Here is an 18,802-nt window from a genome sequence, read left to right as displayed (position 1 = left end):
TAAGGAGATGATCAATGTGGCTTCTGTTATGTGTTTTTGAACAAGTGGCCTGCCACTACACAGCGCTACATTTCTCAATGGCCCAATGTGCCAAGACTGGAATGTTGATTCTGATGCAGGCCATAATTAATAGGAGGGGTCATCCATAAAGGGTTGTGGGGCTATGGTACCTCAATCAGTTCAGAATAATATATTCAAAATTTATACTGTTATAATTTATATACATATACTAGCCAATTTCCTAATACAATGGGCTTCAGTTATTCTGCCAAGAGTTAACTGAATGTATCAGAAGTACTGCTTAAGTAACTGAGTATTTTTCTGTACACGGTACCTGTATACTAGTTCAGTGGAGCTTGTTTCTCTCGGAACATTCAACATGCAATTAGATAGATTGCTCTGCCCTTTCTTATATAGTTCATATGTGTTATCCTCACAGGTGGCACAGTGGTAGTGCTGCTGCTTTGCAGTAAGGAGACTGTGGAAGATTGTGGGTTCGCTTCCCGGTTCCTCCCTGTGTGGATAGTGCTTTGAGTACTGAGAAAAGCGTGTTATAAATGTAATGAATTATCATTATTATTAATGTGGACCACCAAGTACTTGTAGGAATGGACCACATCCACTCCTTGAATAGTGACTGGACATAGAAGCTTGTTGATGCAGCAAAAGAGACATAATTAAAACATTCCTGCTGTAGATCAGTTCTTGCTCTTTCCATCTACTTTGCTTTTCTTGATGCTCATTGTAAATCACAGTTTTAGTGGAAACTGTATTCTTTTGATCTGAAATACGTTACTATTAGGAATAATGGAAATTCTGTTAGAAATTTCAACTTGTAATATATCCTGTAAAAATTGTAGCTTAAATCGGATTTGAATGTAGCATTCTGATCTGTAGTCATTTACCATTATGAAGTTTTGGAGAGTTTAGATCAAAGCAATATACAAGAACTGTGGTTTAATTTATTCCATACTGCATTGATGTTTACATGCTGCATATTAATTGGCCCATGCAATGAACTGAATGTTTTATGCATTGTACAGAAAAGAACAATTGTAAAATGTCCATTTCCTCTATATTCTGTGTGTGGGAGACCCTTTACTTAGCTATGCAAGCCTTTGAAATTTGTGGATGACTCACAAGTGGGTGAAATGAGCTTGAATGTAAGGGGGGGGGGGGGGTCGGTCCCTTGATGAAATGGACACATTTGTAGGTGTGGGGAGAGAAAGTGAATAGAAACAAATAAATGCATGCAGCACTGTCACCCACCACAACCCTCACTCACACATAACAATGGCAACCTGTGACCCACTGGTTAAGAAACACTGGCTTAAATTGATTATGGCATACTGTGGCTCCTAGCTTGTGTTGTACGAAGGGTTTAAAGTGGGGTGGTACACTGAACCAGCACTTTGCTGTTTCTGCTTTTCGAACCAGAGTGTAGCTGCACATTCCAACTGTACATCTAGGTTAACATCTTAGTTCTCCATAATACTGTATGCATTTTACCACCAGAACCCCCAACACCCCTGTTCTTTGATGTATATGTAGTATATGTGTCTGCATGGGTTTCCTCCGGTTGCTCTGGTTTCCTCCCACAGTCCAGAAACATGCAGGTTAGGTGCATTGGCGATCTTAAATGGTCCCTAGTGTGTGCTTGGTTTGTAGGTGTGTGTGCCCTGCGGTGGGTTGGCGCCCTGCCTGGGGTTTGTTTCCTGCTTTGTGCCCTGTGTTGGCTGGGATTGGCTCCAGCAGACCCCCCGTGACCCTGTAGTTAGGATATAGCGGGTTGGATAATGGATGGATGGATATATATAAGCACACTCAACAATCCAATGTCGGTTGAATTTGTATGTATATTATACCATATCGTGAGACATTAGAGGTAGCCGACAGGATAGGTACAGCGTGTACCTGAGGAGGCCACTTGCTAATCAGATCTTGTGTGAGTTTCGCCTAATTTTCTTTGTCCACCTCATTTCTCATTTACCATGCAGCTTGCCACCTTGTCTGTTTTTTTCTGTGTAGGACAGCTGCCCTTCTTGACTCGCTGCCAGTCTCATATCTTTGCATGATTACACCTGCTACTTGGGCAGTGTCACTCTCCAGGTTGCAGTGTTTGTGTGAATTGCATGCCCCATTTTTCCACGCAATCACTTGTCAGCCCTGAGCAGGAAAACAACGTGGAGCATAAGAACCCCCCCCCCCCCCAGTATTATTAACAACAAAAAAAAAAAAAAAAAAAGTGGGTCGACTATTTTTCTTTTTTCTATAGCGTCAGCAAGTTTCAGTCAAATCAGTTGAAGTATTTTTGAGATTTTGGGGCAGTTAGTTTTTCTATTGTTGGGCTGTTTTACCCCTAAATATTGGTATATCAAAATGTCTTTTCTTAGCAGATACCCACTGGCTGGGATTTTACATCTTGGAAAATTCCAGCTTTTTATCTAAACTGGAAATAGTGGTTTTGTTGTTGAGTGAGTGAGTGAGTGAGTGACTCAGTCAGTCAACTTTGATCTATAGATAGGTATAGCCGTATACTGTATATGTGTGTTAAATTTAAGACATAAAAATAAATGCTTACATATGTAGGATTTTTCAGGTAGATGTCTACAGTAGGTGTAATAGGAAATTGTCTCTTTATTTATAATTTATCAAGCAAGACAACTTTTTTGGTCATGAAGCCCATTAGATGATGGAATGCTATCGGCACATAATGAGTCATTCAAAATGTGTATAATTTTTGCACAAATGTATGGCTTTTCTGAGAAAATTATGAAGATTTTCTGAATTTTATTTTCTTAACCATCTTTGCAGCAAACTCCTCATAATACAGACCTTCTGCTAGTTCTTTTCTATAGCTAATCCATTCAATCTCATTTGAGACATATTTGTTTAAAAGTGAAACCCCATTTTGTTCAAAACTTGTGATTTAACCTTTTTGAGCTCCTCTTAGATACAGTGTTATAGTTCATCCCATGCAGTGTAGCAGAATGTGCAAAGTGAATTTGAGAAGTGTTCTTGCACTGGTTACAAAAAGTCAAATGAAGTTAAAATGTGGGACTTTATCTTTTGACCAAATAGATCCCACTCCATTCATATTTTAAATGACCATACAGTGTTGTGGGAAGAAAGTGCTACACTGTATGCCTTGGGATACTGTTAAAGAAATCTGAAAACTGAATTTTAACAGTGTTCAGAAAAGATGAGTAAGCTGCAGCACTTGATGAGGCCCAGCACAGACACCCCAGTCGCCCTACTCAAGAGACGGGCAAGAAGGGAGGATAAGAGTGGCACGTACTGTAAACATGGAAATGTAATGAAAGCGTCTAACCCAACAGGCTGCTGTGTTTTGATTAGGTGTAGATACATGTTCACCTTGTTATTTTGGTTCATCTTCAGCATCTCTGCTTTCCTCATTTTGCCCCCGGCTCAGACTCCGTTGCCTCCCATTTTTGAACCAGACAATGTTATGGTTATAGTACCAAGAGTGGTCCTACTTTTCATAACTTTTAGGGACAGAGAAACACTAATTACTTAGACAGTCAGGAGTGGTACTGTAGCTGACTGAAGAATTATCTTGCCTTATTTTACCTCCCTGACATGAAAAATACCTGTCGTCCTCATGCAATCCCTCTGCAATCAGGGTCAATAGATCTTGGCCCCCTTGTACTCCTGCTAGCAAAGGCTGACCTGACACTGTCATCTTGACATTCTGGATTTAAAATAAAAAGCGGTAGCAAGTGTAAAGCCAATGTCACATTACATGACTTACAGTTGTTTGGTATGTCTGACTTGCCGACTGCAGTTGTTATTTTGTTGCCAGAGCATACATGTCATACTTCGCTGTTGCGTGCAAACTTTCCAGCACAGTTATGCTTGGCCATTTTTGTGACGGCTAATGACATGCTGCCTGACAGAGCCTGGTACTGTACAAAGGGTTTATAGGTATGGAAAATTTAGCCACAATCTCTTTTCTCTTTTTCTTTGCTTTTTCTTTTCTATAGTGGTCTGCAAAACACGACACATCAGATAGACTAGATTCTTGCTCCTCATCTATGCATTATATGCACAGTACTTCCTGATGTGTGTTTGTTGTTTGTTGTATCTAATGTGCACACAGAGCCTGCCCTCAAATCTTAGGGCAAATCTTAGACTAGTTGGTTTGAGCTGCTAAGCATGTCACTTTATGAGACTGGCTTCATGGGTTCATGCTGCCAGCTTCCACTATCTTGATAAGATTATATACAGTAAATTAAGGCTACAACTGAAAAGAACTGGAAAAGTTCCATAATGTGACACCTGTTTATCTCTGTGACTTTAGGGAATTCTGCTGAACCTTCATCCCAACCAATTATCTTCATAAACTTCACAAATGGTATAGTCATTTGATCCTCCACAATACAGTAGGTCCTTCATTATATCATTGCCTGTTCTGGATTGTCAGCTTTGAATAAGACAACAGGCACCAGGATGCCAGTCTCATACAAAATAGTCAAAGACACTTTGTAACAGTTGAGTAAACTTTCTTTTCAGATTTGACTGAAGTGCTGATCTAACATTGACAGAATGTCCCAGTCTGTCCCCTCTTTATGTATAATACCTTTTATTCTTGGCCTAGTTTTTATTACCTTACATATAATAATAACAACAACAACCTTACGTATAATGGTTTTTTTTCTTTGCAACAGTTTTGGAAAGTCAAAGCAGTTGGTGGGTATATCAAAGCAAATCCAATCCAGTTCAGTTCAGTTGTTGAGCAGGGAGTTCATTATAAGAAAATGTTAACTTTGTGACATACGTTTCAGATCCAGTTACTCAGAAGGAACAAAGTTTACCCAGGAAGACTGTTACATTATTATTAGTGTTACTATTTTAATCCAAATGGTAATAATTGACAGGTTCCAGTGCAGAACATGCATTAACTGTGGAAGCTAAAAACAGTTGCAATCAGTATAGCAATACAATGTTATCTGTAATTTTTCATATATCGTGTGAATTTATTTATGTACATTATGCAGTACATGTATGCACTAGGGAGTTTTGGGCAAGATGTTTAAGAATATTATGGACAAGTTAGAATGTATAGAGATTTTTTTGCATTCAGTTTTGGAAAAAGCTGGGTTTTATTTTTTTTTTTTCCTCTCCACAGATGAAGATGTGCATAAATGTGGTCGCTGTCAACTGGAGTTTACAAGTCTGGAGTCTTTCATTCAGCATAAGCTACGGAACAACTGCCAGCGTGGTCAGGATGCTGTTCCTGTCATCCAGGCAGATGAGCCAAGCCAAGAGAACAGTCCAGTAAGACAAGATTGTTGTACACAACATGTGGAATTGAGAGCTGAGTTGTGGTGGTAAGGTGGTTAGGGTGGTTCATGCTGACAATATGGAAAGGTAGAATGAAACCTGGATGGCAAGTTGGTGATGTTGAATGGTAACTGAAAAGTGCCGTTAAGCAGAGCCCAAATACTAGTAGTTTAGGTGCTGAAGCTGCTACTATATTGGGGCGTGGAGTGGTATGGTTGAAAAAGGATGGGAGAGGATTTGTTAAACTCTGACAAAGTCCAGTTGGCAGGTTGGACAGTAGCAGATACAGTATTCATTGCCAGTGTGAGCACAAATTTTACATACGAACCATTGTGAACACATTTTGAGCAAACTTCAGCATAAAGTAGCAGATACAGTATTCATTGCCAGTGTGAGCACAAATTTTACATACGAACCATTGTGAACACATTTTGAGCAAACTTCAGCATAAATGTCAAAATGTGATTGGGCATGTGTATGGCATAAAGGATAAGGCACTGGACTTTAAATCCAAAGTTGCCAGTTTAGTTAAGTTCCAAACTTTGACTCATTTTGTGACCATGGCCATGTCACTCAGCCTGCCCATGCTTGCTCCATCTGTAACATATCCTGATCTTATCAGTTACTTTGGATAAAAGCATCAGCCCAATATAAAATAAAGGTAATAAATGAAACTGTATAGTACTTCAGCAGTGCTCTACAGCACATGACATTGTAAACCAGTATGGCATGTGCTTTGATATAAACGTTTCTGAAAAAGGAATGATGAGTGTATTGGCTGAAACTGTAGATCTTTTGGGAGGGAGGATACATTTGAAAACCTTTGTTGAACATGTTGTACTAATAAAGTAAACCTACCTAATCCAGTTCACAACAGAAGGGAATCTGAACAGTTCACTGCTATGTTAAGCACATTGCATAAAACAGCTCTGGACAGAGTGCCAGTCCATTGCAGAGCCCAGTCACACACACTCGCACACATGATTGCTCACTCATAGAATAATTTTAAATTGTCAGTCAGCCTGTCTAGTATATTTCTGGAGACTTGAGAAAACCTCAATACCCATAGAAAAGCCCACACAGACCTGGGAAGATGTCACATGGGGCCAGAAACCATTCTGGCAGCACCAGGCACATGGCTGGAGTAATGAAGAAAAGCAAATTGGAACTGAAGTAATGGATACTAAGTGGAAAGCTGGTATAGAAATACAAGATACTGCAAAAAAGTAAATGTAGGAAAGTCCAAGGAGCAGGAGGAGTGAAAGAGGTTGATGCTTGACTTACTTGTAAAGGTCTTTCTTTGATGTACCCAGTGCTGAAGGTTGGTTAATGAAAGATTTAATGGTTTGAAAGTGCTGTATGCAGGTGGCAAGTGCAGCTTGTCTACAGTATAGTTACTGAGTATGTGTAGAAGGTTCACACTCACACCACACAAACTGCTACTACAATTTGCTGTGTCATACATAAATTGGATATATCGTATAGTTAACAAAGATATTTTGGATGTTAATGAGTTTTATTCACTTTTATTATTAAACCTATTATTAATCTATTCTTATAGTTTGCTTGGGAAGTGATTTTATTTTATTTTTTTAAACAGCAATATTGTGTTCCCACCATAGGTTTTCTATGGTATTTAAGTCTGGACTTTGACTCTGTCATTCATGGAGCATCACCACTTTCGTTTTTTAGCATTAAATCTGGAGTCACTGTCTTGTTGAGTAGTGAATCTCTGTCCCACTTTCAGTGGTTTTGCTTCAGTATCTCTCTATATGTTGTTTTTTACCTTATGTTTTGACAAGCCTGCCAGTACCTGCTGATATAAAGCAACCACTGAATGTGTTGCTGCCACCACTTGCCACCATATTTTGTTGGAATAGAGTTTTGTAAGATGAGCTGTTCTTTTTTTTTTTGTTACAAATATTGCTTGGCATTTAGCTCAGAAAAATTTCCACGTCTTGTCAAGAGTTCCCTGCTTGCATTTTTACAAGTTCAAAGTGAGACCTTTTTAACATACGTCTTCCTCTTTGACCGTTTTACCATACGAACCAGATTAGTACATCAGTATTTGTTAACTGTGTAGGTTTCTCTTATCTCCGTTGTGACACTCTGCAAATCTAAAAGATGTTTTTTTTGCCTCTTGACCATTTTCAAACTTGCTTAGCTTTTGAGTTTTGATATATACTTTGAAACGTCTATGAATATGTCACTTCCATTTTCTGATAAAAAATATAACATTGTTTCCTGGGATTCACAGCCAACCCCCCACCCCCAGTTTGACACAGAACAAGCAAGAATCCAATCAGTACTACTTTACACATATTTATGTTCTATTTGAAATCTAATCATTACCAACACCAAATTTCCTACCCAATTCAGAGGGCTCTGTTAACACAAACCTCAGGACACAGCAGTCTCTCATTTTAAAATGTCACAAATTTCCTCCTGAGGACAAATAAAGATCTGTCCATCTATCCATCTCTCATACAGTGCCTTTCATATTGATCTAGCAAGGAAGCTTAAGAGGCCCATCTCTTATTTTTGGCTTATCTTTGAGATAAGTGTGTGATTTTTTGCTAATTGCTAAAATGGTAATGGTAACAAGTTGAGGCTGTGTTTTTTATAATAATTGTAAATTAATAAACTAAACATGGTAAATACTTTTCAAAGCTAGACTTTTCAGAGTTGTTTTATATAGTTTTCTTTTATAATTAAAATGAATGTAGTCTATTAAAGTATGGTCTTATTTTCTGCATTATTTATTTTATAACTGACTTATTCAGTTAACAGTGGTATAGAACTGGTGCCCATTTTGGCACTACTGGGCACAAAGTGGGAACTCCATAGATAGATAGATAGATACTTTATTAATCCCAAGGGGAAATTCACAAAAGCAACATAACATTTTTCACCAGCGCAGCCGATTGAGTTCACATTCCCCAGAATAACAGAAGGCACCGAAGGCTTAAAACGCTACTTTCTCGCAAGCCGCTTCATTTTTAGCTTAGTCCCGCTCTGCTGCCACGATATGCCTTCTTACCTCGTCGGGTAAATGTGGAACCACGCCGGCACTGGCATTTGTTCTCAGCGCTCGAAGTTGAGTACTTGAATAGGCGAGTCTTGGCGTGTAAAAATCCATGCCCACGTTGTAAAAGTAAGTGTGTCCAGGGAACAAATCCACATAAAATAAAGTGGTAGGAGTGATCAATAAATAAATAAAAATGGAAAAATAAAAGTAGAAAAATACACATACACATACAGTCATACATGGAGTTGCTGAAAAGGCTGCCACTCTCGGCGGCACCGGATGTAAGAAATGTGAGCAAGGCTCCAGTACATTGCCTAGCACATGCATCCACACTCAGTTATACTTCACATTTGTTTTCCGCTAAAGGCAAGTGTGAGTAAAAAATCCATTGTCCCTATGATTTTCTGCAAAGACAACTCTACCTGACTCATAGTCACTTCTTATTAGTTGAGTTGCTTAGATAGGGAAGTTCATTTGTATAACCAAGATATTTAGTGTGGCTGGAGTTTGCAAACACCGTAATATGCTGCAAAATTAGAATGTGCATGAAAGGGTTCCCAGAATATTGCACTACTGGCTTATTAAAATGGCTTACTGGTATGTGAAGTGAGATGTTTATAAAAAGAATTTGAGGAGATATGTGGCCTATGAGAAGTGGTTGATTGGAAAGGTCAGTAGTTAGAATGATCAGTACTGTAGATGTGTGCAACTCTGTTGATGGAGCAGCATATGAGTACAGAGTTGAGATAAAGGTTTGAAGTAGGGGTAATGTATTGTGTACTGAGAACAACTTGCCAAAGTGGTTTGGGCAAGTGAAGTAAGAGATAAGAATGAACTCCAAGAGTTGTACTTTATAGGTGAATTGTCTTCTTTCAGGTTGTGTTGTCAGATGAGATCACGGTTGCAGCTATTTTGGTGGATGAGAGCAACAGACTACTTGAAGAGGCTAAAAGTTCATCTGATACAGGTAACTACTGCACATTTGCGGTCAATAAGCTGTGGGTTGCGCTGAATGTTCCAAGGCATGGCTGGGTAAATTTCTTAAGATCCTGTAATTGTCCAATCTGTTGGCTGATGTTAATTTATGGAATATATCGGCTGCAGTTCCACCCCTGGCTGTAGTGTCTGAATGCTGCAAGTGAGTAGTGGTTGTTTAGCTGCTTATTTATTAATTTGTTTTAATTATAAGGGACCAAAACAAAAACGGATGATCATTCCGGAGATCAGCTATCTCAGCATGGAGATGACGGGAATGATGAGGAGCACAAAGAAGAGGAACAGGACAGCCAAGGAACTGCTCTGAAGGCCAAGTTAAAGACCGATGAGCACGGGCGCTTCCTTTGTCAGTTGTGTGACAAAACGTTCAAAACGGTTAGTGTGAGTGTTTTGCCATCTGTTCGGAGATGGCTAGCAAGAATTAGCTGTGGTGTTCCCTATCAAGTCCAGGGACTGAGCTTGAGGGCCCTGGTGAACTTAGTTAGGTCTTGAGATGGATTATAGATCCTCCACTTTTGATCTCAGGAAGCAACTGTTTAAGAACCCCATTTCCAAATATGGCATACAATTAAAGACTTGTCCAGTTTACAGAGTTAGAGAGTTCATTTGTAGTAGAATTTATGCTCTTTGGAACCATTCATGATGTGTGATGTTGACTCCTTTGAAATGCTTCCCTATTTCAGGGCAACATTCTCCGTGCTCATTTAAGCACCCACAGTGAGAAGAAGAATTTCCGGTGTGAGCTGTGTGGCAATGCCTTCCGTACAAAAGGTTCTCTTATTCGGCACAACAGGCGGCATACAGGTAAATGTTGCCCTGTTGGGATATGTTTCAGAGGTTCTAGTATTTTTCTTCTTTTTGATTAGCTCCCATTTGCAGAGATCCAATAAAACAGCATATTTATTCTTACAGATGAGCGTCCTTACAGGTGTAGCCTCTGCGGGTTATGCTTTAGGGAGTCCGGTGCACTGACCAGGCACTTAAAATCCATTACACCCTGTACGGAGAAGATTCGATTTCATCAGTGCAAAGAAATCCTGGTCAGCAAGAATAGCATTCAAAAAGGTCATTATACTGCTCAACACTCAATGGCTGCTGGCCCTGGCTAGTAACATTGAAACCATCCATACAATGTACACTGTCAAACATTCCTCCCTTCTCTGCAGTATCCAGTGATGCCGAATTGGACTCTTCTATCTATCGTCTCAGGCCAGCTGAGGAGCAACCATCAGTGGTGGAGGTTGTGCCTGCTGAAGAGCACCACCTTGAGCAGGAAATTCACGTGCAAATGGAATTGGAGAATACAGGGCACACAGAACAGGTGGGTAGACCTCTGCTTAAACAAAGTGTGCAGTTGACAAAGAGAACTTTCTACAGGGAGAGTTACTGGACCTGCTATTTCTATTTTGAGTTGATGTCATTGACTCTAATAATTGTGTATAAAATCAATGAGGTGTGTCTCCCATACAAAATAAATAACTAGACCTCCCCTTCTTGAATTCTGTGAATTTGTGAGCTGTCAATAAATACACTTCCTTTAAACTCCATTTTCTTTTTTTCATTTGGATGCTTAAATAGGCCCTTTAACAGAAGAGTTAAACATTATAGATCTGGAGCTATAAGGGCAAGTCATGATTTCTAGTTGATTTTTGAATTGTCTGGAAGCAGTTGTTTCAGCAAAGAACAGAGAAATGGAATAAGGGAGCTACTTATGTATTCTCTTAACATATTATTTATTTTCCTAGATCACTACATCTGAGTCAAATGGGCAACCCAGTCACTCAGAGACTGATGGCAGCAGTCTGATTAACCAGGCGATAATCGATTCTGAAATTGGTGCTGAGGAGGAGGATGATGATGATGACGAAGATGTTGATGATGTTGATGATGAAGATGAGGATGAGGTAACTGATAGTGAACGTATAGAGGACATCCAAGTGACCGAAGAGTGTGTGGAAGTGGGCTCCGAAGAGATGGTGAGCAAACGTCAAATGTAGGAACTGATTTATGCTGGACAAAATACTGTAACATCTGAGCATTTGTTTGACATTTGTTTTTTTTTTTTCCATAACTGATTCTCTGGTTTCATTTGAAAACCAGACTGTCTAGAATTTTATTATGGGGCAAAAAGTTTCAGTGCATTCAGCTCGGATTTTAATTTACAGTTAATGAAATTGTGAGTTTTCTGCAATGATTGGGGGTATGGTGAGATAAAAGAAGGAATGGAGGGCCATAAATTATGTATTCTTTGTGTATCCAAATGGCATGGATATGCATGGACCAGTGAATCAGTATTCTAGGTATTTACATGTACAGAATTAAAATATTTAGAGGAAAAGCTCAACCATGAGCTGCATCAGCATCTGATATATGGTTTATTAGATGTGATCAACAAGCTCAGTTAACATTCTTTCTGGAAAAGAGAACATTAGGGTGTATCTTTAATAGGCTAAGTTTATTATGTTAAAACTCTGCTAAGTGCACGTTCATTTTTTAATAGTAATCCGATTACAGCATGCTATGAGTTTCTGTGTAGATTAATTTCTGCTCTGTATCACGTATTTTTAAGTAGGGTGTTGACAGGCAATTAAAAAAAAAAAAATAGTAAAGCCAAACCTGTGCTTTTCAAATGAGTTCATGACTCCTGGCCGTTTCTTTTAAACGCTAAAAATCAGCAGACAATGAGAAGCACTAAGGGTGTTTGATATAATTAAATGAATAATGAAACTTGTATGCCTGTGATAGAGGAGAATGATTAATCTGTATTGGTTCATAACCTTCCTCTTTTCCTTAACAGTTATGTATGCATAATAATGCTCAGATTTCTTGACACCATCTGCATGCTTGATATAAGGCTGAAATAAAAAAAAAAAAATTATTAAACTGTTTCCACTCTAGCTGTCAATACCCTTATCTAAATATGTTTATAGGCTTCAACTCGGACACCATTACAGACATTGTAAGCAGATCTCATTGATCCCTGATTTGACCTGTGGTATTGAACCTTCTCTCCCTGATGAACAGTCTCATGTATTGGATGAACATCAAAATAAGAAGTATTAAGTATATAGTCATGGCCAGAAGTTTTGAGAATGACACAAGTGTACAGGGTACCAGTCCACTGTAGGGCATTATTTCTCAATATCTTTTTTTCTTTCGGCTGCTCCCGTTAGGGGTTGCCACAGCGGATCATCTTGTTCCATATCTTTCTGTCCTCCACATCTTGTTCTGTTACACCCATCACCTGCATGTCCTCTTACCACATCCATAAACTTTCTGTTAGGCCTTCCTCTTTTCCTCTTACCTGGCAGCTGTATCCTTAACATCCTTCTCCCAATATACTCAGCATCTCTCCTCTGCACATGTTAAATTATTCATAACTGAACTCGGCTCTACATGTTTGATTCATACTTCTAGGTAATTAATACAGTTGTGGTCAAAAGTTTTGAGAATGACACAAATAATGGTTTTCACAATGTTTGCTGCTTTAGTGTTTTTAGATTTTTTTGTCAGATGTTTCTATGGTGTACTGAAGTATAATTGCAAGCATTTCATAAGTTTCAAAGGCTTTTATTGACAATTACATTAAGTTTATGCAAAGAGTCAGTATTTGCAGTGTTGGCCCTTCTTTTTGAAGACCTCTGCAATTCACTTTTGCCTTATGGCACAGTCCTCCATTATGCTGGAAAAAAGGCATTCTCCGTCACCAAACTTTTCTTGGTGGTTGGGAGACGTTGCTCTCTGAGGATGTTTTGGTACCATTCTTAGATGGTTCGTGCATAAACTTAATACTGAAATTGTCAATAAAAGCCTTTGAAACTTATGAAATGCTTGTAATTATACTTCAGTTTACCATACAAACATCTGACAAAAAATCTGAAAACACTGAAGCAGCAAACTTTGTAAAAACCAATATTTATGTCATTCTCAAAACTTTTGGGCACGACTGTAGTAATTACCTAGAAGTATGAATCAAACATGTAGAGCTGATTTCAGTTATGAATAATTTAACTTTATATTGAGAAATAATGGCCTACAGTGGACTGGTACCCTGTTCAGGGTTGTTTCCTGCCTTGTGTTCAGTGCTGAGCTCTCAAACCCTCCTACCCTAAATTGGATTAAGTGAGTTGGTTATTGTTATCTTATATTTGTTGATAAAATGTATGGAGGCACATGTTAAGAAAACTCTACTCAAGACTGCAGACCATGAAGAAAAAAGTAAGAAGCATACTTGAATCTCCCCTAATGAGGATAACCTAGTCCAGGGGTGGGCAAATTCATTCCTGGAGGGCCGCAGTGGCTGCGGGTTTTTGTTCCAACCCAGTTGCTTAATTAGAAAACAATCCTTGCCAATAATTACATTTCATGGCTTGTTAGTGCTTTAACTCTGCTATGTCAAGTCATTCTCATATCCTTGATTTTTTTTTCCATTCTAAGGGTATCATCCAAACACTTTGAAGTGTAAAACGGATGGGTAATTCTCAGTCCTTCACTTTTTTCTCTTCTCTTTCCTTCCAAGTATTTAATTAAACCAAATAGTGCATGATAAATACACACAGGTGTAAAGGGTAACAAGCAAAATGGATAACTGCTGGTTTCTTTTGTCATTTGTATCTTATTGCTAATAAGGAGCAATTAAAAACAGAGAATGCAGCTGTTTAAGACTTAAATAAGCAATAAGGGTTCAAAGTCTTAATGAGGGAGATAACTAAAATGAAGCAGAAGTGTTTCTAGAGCAATAAGTGCTTCTTATTAAGGAATTGGGTTGGAACAAAAACCTGCAGCCACTGCGGCCCTCCAGGAATGAATATGCCCACCCCTGACCTAGTCTACTCTTGGAAGTCTTTGATGTCAGAGGAGGTCTGAGATTGAAGGATATCTGCTAGGTTTATGTAATAACTGCTCCATTATAGAATCGGGATCAAAAGGCAAAGCCATATGTGTTCTAATTTTTGGGTTGTGAGGTTGATGATTCATTTTGTGTTTGAAATATGCATCAGTTCTTTCATATCCCCACTTCCCTCCGATTCCCAATAGTCAGTGTATGGAGGAATATTTCAGAAAAAATAAATGAATTGTGAAATGTACAAAAGGTTAATAATGATATGTGAGCACAAATATTTAAATGTGTTAGAAAAATATTTTTGTTGTTTATTTCATTGTTTATGTATTAATTCCTTGGAAAGAAAACTGTCATTTTCTCCAGTCAATGTTAATTTTTGAAGAAGATACTTTAATTTAAGAGGCTCCAAACTCCATATCCTGTCAGTCATCTACCTTTAAAATGTATGTTCATTTCAAGGTAGGTTTCATGTTGTGCCCAGTGTCACTGAAATAAATATAACAGGAAAAAATAAATACATTTGTTTAAGTTCACATAATTTATTATCACAGTTCACAAAATATTTGTGTATTTATTAATTGTTTTTCCAAAAATATTCCTCCATAAGAGTAAACTATCACTTTCAAGTATGTATTTTTTTCTCCTATCTTTAAATATCTGTGCTTGTAAAGTGTTTGGCTAAGCCTGACTGTTCCTTTGCTTGTTGTTTTGAGCCTCATGACTTGTTCATTTGCTGTATAGGAGACTTCAAATAGAGAGTCTGACTGTAAGAGTTACGCCTGTCCTCACTGTAGTCGTGTCTTCAGTGGACCAAGTTACCTGCGCCTGCATATCAAAGGACACTTGGGTGAGGACTGAAATATGTGTGGGCCCTGACATGTAATAGGGTAGAGGGATTCTCTTACTGATGGATGGGATGCATTTTTTTTTTTTAATTTAATTTAATTTAAGGACCATTCATGTTGTTGTGCTGTAGCTGTGAATCTTTTCAGAAAAAGGAAGGTGTGCTAAGCAGTAGACTGTGTCATGTGATTTACTTTTACGTTCCAGGTTACAAACCCTTTAAGTGTCAGGAGTGTGACAAGGAGTTCATCACAGGCTACCTCCTGAAGAAGCATATGGAAGCACACATGAGTGAGAGGCGCTTCAAATGTGGGGAGTGTGGGAAACTGTACAAGACCATAGGTCATGTGAGAGAACACATGCGAGTTCATTCAGATGAGCGACCATATTCCTGCCACAAGTGTGGCAAGGGCTACAAAACTAAGGTAGAAGTTAAACGGCTATTACTTTGGCTAGGATTTGCTGTCAGCATGCTTAGAAAGTATCCATTTTCAGCTTTTTCTCTGTTCAGCCCAAGCTCATATTTGCTGATATATATACCTCAAGTGGCAATGATCCAAAAGCTGCCATTTGACTCCAGTAATCAAAGTGAATGTACTTGCAGTCTGTACCAAGCCTCGTTGTGACAGTAGTGCCGTTCTGCGTTTCAGAATGCTCTCCAAGTGCACCTTCGGACTCACTTTGATGAAAAGCCTTATGTTTGTCAGTTCTGCTTTCGTGGGTTCAGGGAAAAAGGCTCCTTGGTGCGGCACATCCGCCACCATACAGGAGAGAAGCCGTTCAAATGTTTCAAGTGTGGACGGGGTTTTGCTGAACATGGCACCCTGAATAGACACTTGCGTGCTAAAGGTATGTATAAGCATTAAACTGCAATTCGTACTGGCTTTGGGGTGATGATTGTAGAGAGTCTCTGAGATGTTTGTCAAATTTCTTATGTTCTTACATTCTTATTAATGAATAACCAAAAGGGGAGACCATTCAGTCCATCATGCTTATTTGTTTAACTAGCAGCTGAGCTGACATAGTATTTCATTCTCATACTTCGTAAAGGTTGTCAAGGTTTCTGCTTCAATTACGTGGCTGTGTAGTTTATTCAGATACCCATAACTTTTTTTGCGTGAAGAACTGCTTTCTGCCTTCAGTCCTAAATGCACCTCCCCTTGATTTCCACTGGTGTCCTCAAGTTTGTGATTCACTGGTAAGATGAAAGATGTACTTTATCAGTTCCTTTCAGGATTTTGAAAATCTGGATTAGGTCCCCATACAGTCTTACCTGCCCGAGATTACAAGTTGAATTCATCGAGGCTGTCAAAGTACAACATGTCATTAAGTCCTGACATGTACTTTGTTGCTCTCCTCTGCACAGCTTCAAGTGTTGCTATGTTTTTCTTATAGTACAGTGACCATAGTTGCAGTCAATACTCCAAATGTGGTCTCATTAGTGAGTTATATAATTATATATATTATATATTAATTATATATAATGTCCCTTTAATTTATATTCAACTTGTTTTTACAATATAACCTTGACATTTTATTTTCCTTTTTTTAATCACTTCTACACATTGCTTAGATCAGGGGTCGGCAACCCGCGGCTCTGGAGCCACATGCGGCTCTTCAGCCTCCTTGTAGTGGCTCCCTTTGGCCTTGACAAAAAAAAAAAAAACCATGAAAATGAATAATGGCAATTTCTTAATTTAAGTTGTATTTATATATATATTTATATATATATATATATATATATATATATATATATATATATATATACAGTAATCCCTCCTCCATCGCGGGGGTTGCGTTCCAGAGCCACCCGCGAAATAAGAAAATCCGCGAAGTAGAAACCATATGTTTATATGGTTATTTTTATATTGTCATGCTTGGGTCACAGATTTGCGCAGAAACACAGGAGGTTGTAGAGAGACAGGAACGTTATTCAAACACTGCAAACAAACATTTGTCTCTTTTTCAAAAGTTTAAACTGTGCTGCATGACAAGACAGAGATGACAGTTCAGTCTCACAATTAAAAGAATGCAAACATATCTTCCTCTTCAAAGGAGCACTTGTAAGTATGCGAAGCACCGCGGCACAAAGCTGTTGAAGGCGGCAGCTCACACCCCCTCCGTCAGGAGCAGAGAGAGACAGAGAGAGATAGAGAGAGACAGATAAAAAAATCAATACGTGCCCTTTGAGCTTTTAAGTATGTGAAGCACCGTGCAGCATACTTAAAAGCTGCACACAGAAGGTAGCAACGTGAAGATAATCTTTCAGCATTTTTAGACGAGCGTCCGTATCGTCTAGGTGTGCAAACAGCCCCCCTGCTCACACCCCCTACGTCAGGATCACAGATAGTCAGCGCAAGAGAGAGAGAAAGAAAAGTAAGTTGGGTAGCTTCTCAGCCATCTGCTAATAGCGTCCCTTGTATGAAATCAACTGGGCAAACCAACTGAGGAAGCATGTACCAGAAATTAAAAGACCCATTGTCCTCAGAAACCCGCGAAGCAGCGAAAAATCCGCGATATATATTTAAATATGCTTACATATAAAATCCGCGATGGAGTGAAGCCGCGAAAGGCGAAGCGCGATATAGCGAGGAATTACTGTATATATGTTTATTTACTACTACTACTACTGTTATACATTTTAACATCTAATTTAGAGAGTTTAATTCTGCGTGGACAGAAGCATTTGCCTTCACCGCCAACGACACTGGCTTACCGGTGTGCTTAATATGTGGCGATAAATTATCGAACAACAAAAAATGTAACGTTGAAAGACATTTTCAAAACAAGCTCTCAGCATTCACTGAAAAATACCCAAGTGAAGATAAGCGAAAGAGAGCAATTTCGGAACTGCAACGGAAAGCTGAACAGAGCAAACATACTTTCAAAAAGTGGATCACTTCTACACAGTCAACTACAGCTGCTAGTTTTGTGGCAGCTCAACAGATCGTAAGGAGGGGTAAGCCGTTCACAGACGGAGAATACATGAAAGAATCGTTCATAAAAATATCAGAGCATCTATTCTCCGACTTTAAAAACAAACAGGAAATTGTTCAGAAAATGCAAGCTGCATTTAGAGAAAGATTCAGTGAGTTCAGAAAGGAAAAACACACACTCTCTCCTTCCCTGTCACACGACTGGACATCGACCCATCCCTGCTGAACACATCCGCATTCACAGGAGTAAGCCCGATCTAGAAATTGAACTGGACGACATAGCAGATAAAGATTAATGGGTGTCCAAGTTCAAATGCCTGACAGCGGATCTTGAAGAAGTCACCTGTCAGAAGGCTACTCTCGCTAAAGAGCACAAATGGAGTGATATTGAAAACCTCCCCAAACCCGACAAATTTGTGTTCGACACATGGAGTGCCATTCCCGAAACGTATATGAACATGAAAAAATATGCATTTGGAGTCCTGTCCATCTTTGGCTCAACATACTTAAGTGAGCAAGTTTTCTCAAGCATGAACTTCATAAAGTCCAAATATCGCTCCTGCCTCACACATGAGAGCCTGCAGTCCTGTGTGAAGGTCAAAGTCATATTGTACAGCCCCGACATAGAGATGATCAGCAGCGAACTTCAGAAACAGAAGTCACTTTAAACAGGTGACAACAATAGCATTTAATAGGCTATTATTTTTCAGAAAAACAAAACACATTCATTTCAGACCCGGAGCTGATGTAGGTTTTTTTGTATGTTCAGGTGCTTCAGTTGATTCAGCACACTGAAATGGAATTTAATGTTTACTTTTTTAAAGCTGCTAAGCTACAGCTAAATGTTTTATT

General features: G+C 38.9%; 1 protein-coding gene across 1 annotated transcript in view; it reads left to right on the top strand.

The window, feature by feature from the left end:
• e4f1 (E4F transcription factor 1) overlaps positions 1-18,802 on the top strand; it is a 28,804-nt gene that overhangs the window by 1,296 nt on the left and 8,706 nt on the right. Inside the window, exons 2-11 of the mRNA XM_028813816.2 lie at positions 5,150-5,298; positions 9,209-9,299; positions 9,522-9,703; positions 10,012-10,132; positions 10,241-10,393; positions 10,495-10,649; positions 11,074-11,304; positions 14,913-15,018; positions 15,222-15,439; positions 15,665-15,863. Coding sequence (XP_028669649.1) covers positions 5,150-5,298; positions 9,209-9,299; positions 9,522-9,703; positions 10,012-10,132; positions 10,241-10,393; positions 10,495-10,649; positions 11,074-11,304; positions 14,913-15,018; positions 15,222-15,439; positions 15,665-15,863 — 1,605 coding nt within the window. The remainder of the gene's footprint in view (positions 1-5,149; positions 5,299-9,208; positions 9,300-9,521; positions 9,704-10,011; positions 10,133-10,240; positions 10,394-10,494; positions 10,650-11,073; positions 11,305-14,912; positions 15,019-15,221; positions 15,440-15,664; positions 15,864-18,802) is intronic.

Source organism: Erpetoichthys calabaricus, chromosome 11, assembly GCF_900747795.2.
Source record: "Erpetoichthys calabaricus chromosome 11, fErpCal1.3, whole genome shotgun sequence".
Lineage (NCBI taxonomy): Eukaryota > Metazoa > Chordata > Cladistia > Polypteriformes > Polypteridae > Erpetoichthys > Erpetoichthys calabaricus.
This window is presented reverse-complemented; position numbering and strand designations above follow the sequence as displayed.